The sequence below is a fragment of the Cololabis saira genome, chromosome 6, assembly GCF_033807715.1.
Source record: "Cololabis saira isolate AMF1-May2022 chromosome 6, fColSai1.1, whole genome shotgun sequence".
Lineage (NCBI taxonomy): Eukaryota > Metazoa > Chordata > Actinopteri > Beloniformes > Belonidae > Cololabis > Cololabis saira.
The window spans coordinates 31,517,220-31,530,205 of NC_084592.1; the positions used below are offsets into that span (position 1 = coordinate 31,517,220).

At 39.4% G+C, this 12,986-nt stretch overlaps 2 protein-coding genes across 2 annotated transcripts in view; both read right to left on the bottom strand.

The window, feature by feature from the left end:
- The window catches only part of adarb1b (adenosine deaminase RNA specific B1b), a 237,903-nt gene that overhangs the window by 202,448 nt on the left and 22,469 nt on the right, over positions 1 to 12,986 (bottom strand). The window lies entirely within an intron of this gene.
- LOC133445609 (olfactory receptor 4M1-like) lies at positions 10,442 to 11,365 on the bottom strand. The gene has a single exon (XM_061722931.1). The coding sequence runs from the start codon at positions 11,363 to 11,365 to the stop codon at positions 10,442 to 10,444; it is 924 nt and encodes a 307-aa protein (XP_061578915.1).

Sequence of the window (12,986 nt, forward strand, 5' to 3'; positions counted from 1 at the left end):
CGACACGATAGTCGGACGCTCCCATGCAGTTAGGACACGGTGTTTAGTTGTGGGCGTGGTATTTTGGTTACGTAAGGAAAGGGAGCAAAATCTGAACGGCTCGTAGAAGCCACATCACACTGGATGGCTCATCCGGGCTGCTGTACAGACACTGCAGAATTTGGTTGCTTTCCTCCTTCTCTGAGTTGGCAGGCTGAGGGGAGGCTGCATCAGACCAAGCGCATTGACACAAGGTGCTCTTATCGAGACGGGTGGAGTGTGTAACAAACTGTACCACAATGTCGAAAGAACGAGACAGATTTAGGAAATTTCCATCAGCGAATGAAAAAAGAAAAAAAAGAAAGAAAATGGAAGATTTTAATGCCTCTCTGAAAGGCTCGTTTGATAAATCTGTTACAAAAATCACCAATCCGACCTGGTCCCAAGCAGCCGCGGAGCCCCGAGTCGAGGCAAGCCGAGATGATGATGAGGATGTTGTTAATGTGTTAACTTATGGGGCGATTTTGTTTTGTGTAGAACTGACTATATAATGTCAGTTGAGTTAGGCCCCTATGTCAGTAATATATAAGTTGCTCTCAGTAACAGGCTGATTTGATTCATGTAAGATTATTTGTGTGTGAACAATGTTGTAATAAACAGGCATTACTATAAAAGATATCTTGACTTGTCTTGTCAATGCAATGCTTGATAATGAAACGTGTGTATGTGTTACTTTGTATCCAGTATTTTGCTAATTGGAGAGTTAAAATTGCGCATATAGACACCCGATCCGACCCGAAAAACCCCCAAATTGTGCGCCCCCCCCCGGCCATTTCGCACAGGGCCTCGCAAATCTCCCAGATGGCTCTGCATATAAATAAATGGGGGGAGAGAGAGAGAAAAATAAAAATTACTTTATTATTACTACTAACAGTGCTGTTTAAAGCCAGGTTCTTGCTGTTTTCTTTTTCTTCGAACATGGGGGACACAGCAATGGGCTCCATCAGCAGCCACAGGACTTCCCTTTTTGGCCCACCTAAATCCACTCCTTCATTTTTCCCCATGTCGTTTGAGAATTGAACCCAGATCATTGAGTTGGGGCTGTAAGATACCATTCGGAATCCCCGCATAGCTCCCTCCCAGACAGCAGAGCGATTTACATTGAATTTGCAATGATGCTGTGTTAATCTTGGTTGAAAGTTCCAGCAGTATCTCTTGAATAGGAACATGTTTTGTACTACAAAAGAGAAAATAAATAATTACAAGAGACAATAATGTGACTTGAGAACTGATATCATAATGTAATTTCAACATGCTTCTTTTATAATAAACAAGAATTTCAATAGAATTTGGCACAATTTTTAAGGGATTTCACTCTTCCAAATTATTCCCTGCAAGTAACCACAAAGACATGCTTATTATTTTTTTTATTTTATTTAATTATTCAAAAAAAAACCCACACAGGTAACAGGGTGGACAGAATAGTAACAGGGTGGAGAGAACATAACAGGGTGGGCTTCACACCAGTAAACATTAACATGCATAGGCGTGCACAGATAGACCCCCCCATCAACAAAACACGATAAACAATTCAAATGTAAACAATTCCATTAACAACCATTAACCATTAACACACACACACACACACACACACACACACACACACACACACACACACACACACACACACACCAAACTCCATCCATCAAATGTCGCACACCCAAAAGAAACATCAGGGAAATTTGTCAGTTTCTGACCTCACCAACATTGCAACAGAGCACTCAAAAACTACTTAACAGACCAGCAACATAGGTGTCTTTCTAAGTAATTCCACACCTTCTTCTCCAGCGGGACAGACCTCTTGTTTAATGGCTGTGGCTCACTCATCAGGCACACAATTTGGTCATCCCTGTACCAACTAACATCCTCCCGTGGACTTGGCCAGAAGAACTTGTTAGTCCCATTCTTGGGCAGGTACTTTACTTTAACATCATCTTCAACCTCCAGGATGATTCTTGAGTAGGGTTCACCATCATAGTTTACAATGCACCACTGCCCAATGTTTTCTTTGATGATGACCTCAGGTCATCGGTGCAATGTGGTGCAATGTTTGCCTCTTCTCCCAGGCCCACCTCCTTCAGCCCATAGCAGGCACAGTCCAGTATGCCTTGGTCTGCCTGGCAAAGGCAAGTTATGTCCCGGTATTTAATTGTACCTGGAGACATACTGATCACCTGGTGGATTTTCATTGTTCCTTTGACAGGAACTAGTGGGGGTACATCCATCATTTCCTGCACTTTCTTCTCAACATCTCCTTCTCCCACAAGAAAAAGTACAACAGAAGTTCCCAAATTCTTTAACTGGTGGAACATGGCCTCTGCATTGGGGATATCTCCTCCAGGGCGGACAATTTTGTCAGCCAATCTCTTAAGGGTACCCCCAACACCATCTGGCGTCCACTTGCCATGGCTGGCCTCAAAGAAGTTCCAGCTGTTGTCTTTGAAGCTCTTCTTGAATGGCTCTTTTGAGAGAAGGTAAAAGTTGCCCTTCTGTTTGTATTGGGTAGCTGGCCCATCGCTGAAGACATGGAGGCGATTGACCAGAGGGTATCTTTCCTTCACCTTATCTAAGACAGGGTCAAGGTGAGCCCAGATGGCTGGGGGAAGATGCCGCATGAAATGTGAGATGGTGCAGAAAGTCACTGGGGATGGTTCAGCTGCAGTGTACAGCACTCCAGTATGTAAGGTCGCTTGTTGGTGTGACCCTCCGAAATGTACGGACTGAATTTCTTTGGAGTACTTACAGGCGTAATTCTCAATTAAATCTACATGTATTAGACATTCATATTTGCTCAAGTTTTCTTTCAGCTGTCTGTAGGCTCTGTACTGCCATCGAATATTAAAGATGTGGCGCCTAAATCTGAACATTTTGTCATGGAATTCATTTGTAAGTGCATCATTCTGTTGTTATCACATTTGTCTTCACAGTGATGGTTGACCTTTTTCCAGACCACTCCATCATTCACTTTACCATTGTCTTCCAGAGACACCACACTCTCACCACATTTTCCTTCCTTCCTTCCTTCCTTCCTTCCTTCCTTCCTTCCTTCCTTCCTTCCTTCCTTCCTTCCTTCCTTCCTTCCTTCCTTCCCATACTATGTTTTCCAAAAAATGTCCTTGATTTTGAAATGTACACAGTTTGTGTGCCTCAACAAGACCCAGGCCCTCATCCACTTGCTATTTTTTCCAAATAGCTCCCTTAATCTCGCTGAGAGACCACTACCACGTCCAGCTGATTTATATAGCCTCATAATACTAAGGACACTGTCACTGTCATGTTCCAACTGAAGGCTTTCAGCTAAAGATTCCCTGATGTAGATTTGAGGAAGAAATTGTGATGCAAGTCTTGAAAAGTTGAGAAACTCTGTTGAATACACCAAGCGTTGACATGTCAGCATGTAGTGTTAACTGAATAACATATGACAGCAATTCTGTCGGCAGGTTGGGCATGTCACAATTTCCATCATCATATAGAAGGGCATCATGATGGCGTTCATCGAGGGGACAGTCATCGGTTTATCCAGCAAAGGGTGATGGTCTACATTGAGCAAAGCATCATGGCACTCATTCGGGGTATCAGAGGCTTCAAAAAGGGCATCATCATGGGGTTTATCCAGGGCATCCTGATGGTGTTCATCCAGAGCACAGTCATTGGGTTCATCCGTGAAATGGTTTCATTAAACGTAGGATCATGATGTTCATTCAGGGCAACAGAGGCTTCATGCAGGGCATCTGGTTCATCATCTTCTTGGTTTGATCCACTCTCATATCTTTGAAATGTCCTTTCCCTCTCAGCTTCCACAATATTCTCAATGAATGAAGACACTGACCCCTCCAGACTGAGGTAATGTTCTCCATGCCCCTCTGCAATGTGTCCAAGGACAAGCAATGGCAAGCATTCTGAGTATGTGTTAGACTGAGATATAATAGATGAGGCACCAATTCCCAGTGTGGAGATTATGAGAAATTGGACATTGAAAATCTCAGCTGCCCTTTGTAACGTGATGTGATCGCCGTATGTCCCACATTGTGACATGCTGTCCAAGTATGCATCCCAGTCATTTCCATCAACATAGTGAGACAAAGGTGTTCCATTTACTGTAAATGGATTAGACCTGAGATCTTGAACTATTTCATCCCTTAGGGTTGCTGCTGATCTGAATATTCCTAATGAAGCAAGCTGATCAGCTGATCAGTGTTCAAGAATTTTTTTACAAAATGCGGCAAGTTATTACATAATGCGGCGTTATTACATAATGTGAAAATGTATTACATTATTACATAATGCGGCGTTATTACATAATGCGGCGTTATTACATAATGCGGCGTTACAGGGCGTGTTCAGGGGTATTTACATCAGAGTAACAGGGTGGACAGTCGACTCAGAGACACAAAATATTTTAATAATTCTAAGCATTCAAAATGTATTAATTACAAAAAATAACATTTGATGAGGAATATTATAAATAAAGCTATACAACAATAATGAAAATTGTAGAATGTATTTGATTTCTATTACTTATATTTCTGGCTGCAGTTGAGCAAACATGATTGGGGACAAGTGTCAGGGTTTGACACTTCCCCCCCAGTTTGAGTTTCAGTTCTGTCCCTCCTGTTTCCCATTTGCCCTGATTGTGTCTGCACCTGTGTCTCGTCGTGTCTCGTTATCCCCTGTGTATATCTGGTCTTGTCATCCCTTTGTTCCCTGTCGGTCCGTACTGTTCTTCCCTCCATGTGCTCCTGGTTTTCGATCCCTGTATACGTGAGTTAATCTTGATCCTGCCAAGCAGCGCTTTTGTTTTTTGCCTTCATGGAATAAACCCTTGTGTTTTTTGAGAACTCCTGCCTCCAGCCTCCCTCTCTCTCCTGCGTTTGGGTCCACACCTTACCCCCACACGTGACAACAAGGCAGTTTAGTTTACTTGTGCTAAAATTAGAGTAATTATTTTAAGTTTAATTAATCATGGGTACATATCATTGTTTTCTATGGTAGAGGGGGGTTAACCATGTAAGAGAAGCTATTAAAAATAAGTATTTGCCCATTTTTACACAAAATATACCACATGTCATGGGGACTCAAAAGGCATCCATTGCTAGGAATGACTCATTGATGAACAATATCCTAATAGTGATCTCTTAATCTCACATTCTGTGTACACAACTCACACTAGAGTCTCCATACTGGCAATAATAGCAATAATAGCCTGGTTTAACCCATCATAATCTGAAGAATCATCAGGAATCATTGACACAGGTGTTAAATATGAAGAGTAGTCATGACTACTGGTGGCAAAGCTGTCAACAGTTCTCACAAGGCGATTTCCAATATGACCACTTGTGCCAGGAAGGCAATCACCCTGGTCTACTCCCTGCCTTTTTACACTACTGATATCCTCATTGCTGAGTGCCAGGGTTGCCATCTTCGTCGGGATTTTTAGAAAGACTGCTTAATGTAGCAGCAGGGCTTGTAGTGCATTGACTTTTCATGCTTGTGTGGATTTGTGGAACTTCAACTTCAATGCAATCATCATCACTGCTATTGGTGGTTCTAATGCTTTGTGTGGTGTGATTTTGATGGCCATAAATATAGGGTTTTGGTTTTATAAACTTTATGGATTAGCATCCCATTCAGTTCTTGACCCTGTTGGAGCTTAGGCAACACCAACTTATTGCCACAAGCCATCAGAAACTGAAAGCTACAAGGACATTGTGAATTATTTTACTTTTACAAAGTTCGTAATAATTCTGTTGTAGCAAGGGCTTGCTACTTGGGGTCACCCGACAGGACAGAGGACACAGGGTTTCGCGCAGGAAACGTTTTATTCACCCAGACACACGTGCCAGCACCTTCAGCAGCTCTCCTTCCTCCCAGCAGAGACCCATTGCTGGTGTGCAGCCGCTTTTTATGTATCCAGGCAAGGTGGAGAGGTTGATTGGGCGCACCTGTGCCCAATTAGCTGAGTGGCTGCTCCTCCACCCTGCCACATCTGCTTTCACATTTTGTTGTGTCACTGTCAGCAGGAATGGACTGTGGGGATATTTCAACAAAAAATTGGCTTTACCTGACATTTTCTGGAACGTGATCACCAAAGCCCTCCCTGATGCGTTCCACAACTGTTTGGTTGTCCCAAGCTTTCTGCAATTCAAAGGCACTGAGTCCATGCTTATTTAATCTTAATTTTCGACCTTGCCTGCAAACCACATCCCATGCTGGATTTGGAGGGAGTATCACATCCTTGTTAAAACTGTCAAACTGCTGTGCCTGAGTTCTGAAACAAAATGAACGGCAAAATCAGATCACATTGCTATTAATATGATTAGAAAATATACTCCTGCAACCTACTATTATGGTATTACTAATAATGTACTGCTACCATTGCTGTTACTATTAAAAATGATGATTAAAAATGATTTATTGGTAGTAAATTATAAAGCAATGCCATTGAAAATGTTGTTAGTCCACCACCATGTCAAGCTCATATTTCAGACAATAATTATACAATAAATCACTTAAATGTTAATTATTGATATTATTATCCAATCGCCCTTATCAACCATCTCACTACACCCTACATACACAACATTAGAAGAAAAAAAAGCCTTACTATGAATTAAGGTGATCATACTGTAAGCATATAAAATATGTTTATGACCAGGTCACTTAGCCAGTTTACCATACACGTGCACATTTTGAAAACATTTCAGTATTCTTAAGAATCAGATAATATCTGAAGGGCATTTAAAACAATGTTAAACTCAAGGGCTTTATATTATCTTTTCCTCTTTCTGCCAGTATTCCATGTGCAAAAGCACTATTGAGTTTGATAACGTGGGGTGCATCCTCTCAAAACTGGAGTTGTTGCCGTTGCTAACGGGATGCTATCACTCATTGAAGCTGGTTTCTCTTATCGCCTTATCTCATTTAAAACCTCTGAATGAAATTTGGTGTAGCCCTAAATTTCTTAATGTTCTTATACATCACCTGAGCCTGAACAGGAATATCAAGCTTCTATAGACGGTCTGATAAACTTTAAAATATTTGTGTATTTTTTTTCTTTTCTCAGATAACTCTCCTTTGCTTTCTCTTATCCATGTTCAGTGTGGTGAACACAATACCAAACAGCCGAGTGATTATTTTTTACTCTTTTAATAATCAGACAGACAAAGATTATAGACACAGGTCTGCAATATTAATTACAGGACGCACTTTAGTTTAACCTTTGTCTGGTGTTAGCTTTCTGTTACCATCTCCGATGTTAACGGGTCGGTTTTGACCCGTGTTTTAAATAATCTCTAAAATACACTAAAAGCAATTATCTATCATCCAATTAGTTTTTCATCTCTTGGTTACATTGTTAGGCTTCCTTATCCATCAAAATATCGGTTTTAATATTTTTGGTGTGGCCCTCTCTGCCTTTTTTTTGTCAGTATAGCCCTTGATTTCAATTTTAAAAACTGGTAAAATGTGCCTCAAGAGAATCATATGAATAAATAAAAGGTTGTTGTGTTACCTGGCTATTACTGAGGGGTATTAGAACACATCTCTTAAATAAATGTGTTTCATTTATTTTTTCATTTTAATATTATGAACTATAGTAACATCCATGGTGTTATGGGTCAATTTCGACCCATATACATTTACCTCGAGGAAATGGAAAAAAAAAAGTATTTTTTCAGCAATAGAACTTTAAAAAATTGTCACAAGTGATATTGTGACCCTGCAGGCCAGTAGTCAAATCAAGGACAACATGTTTTCCTTGGTTCTTCTCAGGGATGCCAGTCGCATATTTGCCTGTGTAACTCTGTAGGTTCCAGGCATAGCTGTTTTTGGCATCACAGGCTGCCCAGATTTTAATGCCGTACTTCCCTGGCTTACTGGGTATGTATTGCCAGAAGGGGCATTTTCCTTGGAAAGGAAGAAGACGTTCATCCACTGTCACCTCTGGCCCTGGGTTGAACATCAGTGGAAGGAGCTGCACCCATTTCTCCCAGACATCCCTGATGGGGGCAAGCTGTTCAGATCTTGCTCTGGTATCCCTTTTGTCAAATCTGAGGACTCGTGATATCATTCGAAAGGTCTGAAGTGACATTGTTGCCCGGAAAATATTTCTGCCTGTCGAGGCATCCCAGAGATCACTGGACTCATTGTAGCATCTGTACACTCCAGCAAGAAGAAGAACACCAATATAAGCACCCAGGCATTCCTCATCCATGTCTTTCCACGTGTCGCCATGGACTTTTTTCCCTTCAATGTTTGTCATAGCAATTATGACTCTTTTTATTGACAATGGCATAAATAGCTCAAAACATGTTTTGATATCACTGACTCTTGTCAAAGCAAACCTTGTGATTCCAGGGGTCTTTTTGATGACACTTTCAGCAGCTGCCCTGCCATGTACATCATGAGGTACTGAGCTCCAAAGTATCTTTCCATTTTTGGACTTGAATTTTTCAGCAGAAGAAGCTTCAGCACCAGTGACCTCCTCGTCAGACTCACCAGATGTGTCAGTGTCTTCTGGAAGATACTCCACATGGTCTTCCTCCTCAGAAGACTGCTCCTCTGCATCACTATGCTGCTCATTGTCGTCTCTTTCATTTTCAACAAAAATATAGTCCAGAACTTGGCTTACTGTAAATATTCTTCTCATCTTTGCATGCTGCAAACTGAAGATGTGCACTCTGCAAGTGAAATGAGTGAATTGACCCTACATGTCTGGACCTGCCCAACTTTATTTGTTTTGTTTATGTGCAGGTAAACTGGAAAACAAAAATCAAAATGAGAACCCACTGAAGCTCACATGACTGGGAGAGGAGCTGGCTGTCTGACAGTGCACTTATGATTTCAGTTTTGGCTCTAATTATTGCTTTATAAGCTTATTTTATAACCGGGTCGAAACCGACCCTAACACCACAAAGGTAATAAGTTCAACCAGAGCATTTTATAATTTAGTGAAAAAAAAGGTTTGGATATTATTTTGTTGAAATAGAGGTTCCTGACAAAGTCAAAAAAGCCTTGATGCAATAAATGCATTTTTGTGGTAGTTTTATGAATTTAAAACCTAAGAACGAGTCGGTGGCGACCCTAACAACAGACGAAGGTTAACATACTACTATGGTCAAATTATTTTCAAAATTATTTCTTGTTGAAAAACAAAACAGATAAAAAGCTACACTTAAAAAAAAAATGCATCTAATATTTTGGGGGTAGATTTGAATAATATTCTTACAGCATTTTGTAAATTAATATCTTAAGTCTCTATTTTAGGACTCTTCTTATACTTGCTATAACATTGATAAAGTAATGCTACCTCTTTGCAACATTGCTATGCTAGGTAAGACTGTAGTTAAAATTTGAGCCCACAGTCATTTCATTTTACAGCTAAAATCAATAATTTTGTTCCGTATTATTATCGAAAAATTTCATGCAAATTGCTAAATCTGTTTTTCTGCTTTTCAGACTGATTTTTGACTTTAATCTAACTGCAACACAAAGTTCTCACACATAGATTTACAAAATGTATGGGAAATGGCTTACACTTATATTGCGCTTTCCAGCTGTACTCTTAAAGCCACAAAGTGTTTTACACTAGACATTCACCCACATACAGTATGCACACATTCACGCAACAGTAGTCGGCGGAGCTGCTATACAACGGCGCTGGCTTAGATTTGGTTTAGGGCCTCATATACGTTTAGGCCAGCCCTGTTCATATATGCAAGTCAAAGAACATTGTTGCTCATTGTGATGTTTTTACTGTAGTTCATTTTAATTATGTAAATTGCAAAGTATGGTCAACTAATTTATTTGCAAGAAGATGAGTGTGAGTACATTTACATTTTTATTTCATTGGTTTATTTTTCATTTGAAAAGAAAGTCAAGCATCTCATAGCTTCTATATAATGACAGACCCCTTCTGTTTTATGTTTGTTGAACTTACCATTGAATTTTTTACACTAACATTTTCTTATTCTTATGTTATATTCTAATTCTTATGCATATGATCGTATATAGGCAAAAGTAGGCAAAATTCAGTCAGCAGGAATAAGAGATAGAAGGACTAGTATAAGGAACAACAGCAATAAAACTTAGAAATCACACTTTTAACATTTATTAAACCCTGATATGTGATATGAATGTTATGCTCCCTTTCAAGGTAATCCTAATAAACATCGAAATACCACATTTTTAAGAAACTGTATTAGTTTACTACACATACAACACAGACAGTGATGTTAACATTTTTCATTGAAAATTAAAATAAAGCAAATAAAAACAGAAAATAGTTTAAAGTGGATTTGTTCTCACTACACTCATAACAATTTCTATTTTCAGTGTTTCAACCGATAAACCAAAGCCATCTATGAAAAGATCTACTTTCTATTACAGCTATTTAATATTGTGTTCACAAATTTCCTTTTTTATACACAAAGTTCCACATTTTGTTACGTAGTTTGGTGAGTTTAAATCCATATATAAGTGGATTCACAAATGGAGGAATAAGCAAAAATTCAGTTGCCATAAAATTACTGAGATTTTGTGACACAGCAGGAGACCCAAATCTCATGTACAATAAATCTAGAAGTACAGCTATCGTAAAAGTGACCAGAGAGATTAAATGTGGCAAGCATGTTTGCATGAACTTTCCATGGTTCTCTTTAGATGATATGCACTGTCTTATCAAAAACATGTAGGACCAAAGAATAAACACAAAATGACCAAAGTAAAACAGCAAATTCATATATGTGACTGCAGTGTTTGCTAATGGTGGTGAGCAAGCAAGTCTAGTTATCATCCAGTTAACACAATAGAGCCTATTTATGTTCGATCCACATAACTCAATGTGTAATATTGTTGCCGTGTTCATGAACATGCAATACAGAGGTATGAGCCAGGTGAAAAACACAAAGATAGAAACTCGCTGTTTTGTCATGACTGAGTGATAAGCTAGAGGTCGGCATATAGCCACATATCTATCATATGCCATCAGAGCCAAAATAGAAAAATCACCGCAAGTGGATGAATGTATCACAAAACCCTGTAGCATGCATCCTCCGTAAGAAATCACATGGGATGAAAGCAGATCTAAGAGGAATTTTGGATAAAAACCAACAGTTCCATATAAAGCATTAATGCATAGATTACACAAAAATATATACATAGGCTCATGGAGATTTTTATCTATAACAATTACAAAGACAAGAGTGATATTTCCCCCCAGAATCATTAAGTACCACAGTGAAGTCAACAGGAAGAGCACAATCCGTTGTTCAAAGGTAAAATTTAAACCTGAAAGTGTGAAAACAGTGACATGTGAAGCATTTTCCATCACCTGTAAATATTCTTAGCTGCTTGTCATGAATCTTTTTAAACACTCACTACGACGCCAGCTTATCAGAGGGTCACCCAGATCTTCCTCGGCGCTATTTGGTGGTGGTTGTTCAAGATAAATATGCAGACCGTTTCCATAGTTAATTATTTTGAGAAAACAACAGGTCCTTAGAGTGCTCACAGACCTATCAGTTGGATATCAGAGGTGTCACAGGTACTGTAGGCCCAAATAAACAGCAGTTTAGCTGGAGTGAACCTTCACCTGTACAATGAAACTAGCATGTTTTTTTTTTGATAACTCACTTAATTTTAAATGTTTTTTGACATATAGGATCACCACACAAATATCATATATCTGATTTGTTTTTTGAACAAAGTGGACGGATTCTTGCTAAATTTCTATTCCTCATGTTAATTCTGCCGCTTTTACACAATTTCAACAAATCCCCCTTTCAGAATTAGAGCTTACAGTATCCTGAATGATATGCTCCTCTTGCAGTCGATATTGCTCCTACTCAGCTGGTTGAAAAAGCCTTACCCACAGTCGGTCCTATTATCTGAAAGATTTTCAATTTGTCTCTAGCCTTTGTATCTTTTCCAGACAGCTTCAGTTGTGACCCACTGCTAAAAAAACATAAAACTAATTTGGATTCCAAGTCTCGAATGAACTACAGACCTGTATATAAAATAGTGGTTGAAATAAAAAATTCCACTCTCAGCTTATTACATTCATATCTCTATGACTTTTTCAGTCAGACTGAATAATTTTACCTCCTCTGTTGCTCAGCTCAATTGTGGCGTACCACAAGGCTCAGTACTTGGTCCTCTCCTGTTCTCTATTTAGATACTACCTCTTGACCATCTCATTCAGGACCATAATGTAAATTACCATTTTTACGCTTATGACACTCATCTGTATATGCCCATAAAACCCTCAGAGCGCAGCAGCCTTGCAAATCTCACAGCTTGTCTCTTGGTCAGTAAATCTTTAGTAAAAGTTTAATGACAAAAAAATTAGAGGGAATTATTTTTGCATTCTCCCCAAATCCAGGGAGAGTGAAATTCACAATACCTTTTTTCAATAGGTCACACCTGGGGGAGGAAAGGCCATCTGGTGCCCCATAAAGATACACATCTTATCCATAAACAAACCAAAGAAGAATTTGGGAGAGTCCTTAAAAGCAGGACGAGTAGAATCCACATCAACTTCTCCCTGAATAAGTTACATCTTGGGAGTAACTGCCTGTCAAAAGCATGAGGCAAAGACTTTGGGGGGAGGCCCAGCAGGGCCTGCCACAACCAGGAACACAAAGAACTCTAAAAATTATCACTTAGTGAAAAACCAGAACCATTCACATCCTCTCAGGCCTTTCACAACTCTGAGAGAAAACTTTAAGAATGGAATGTGTGAATTAACACTATGTAATTTCCCATTCTTTAAAATTAAAGTGTATGTCTCCAATTCACCACCATGGGTGAACTATAGTGTTGGTGTTTGCAGGGTGTGATTTGTGAAAAAAACAGAGGGGGGGATAAAAATTACCACACAACAGCGTTGCATCTGCAGAAATATTTTCTCCTAATATTGTTTTTAAATGTGCCAAATAAAAATAAATAAA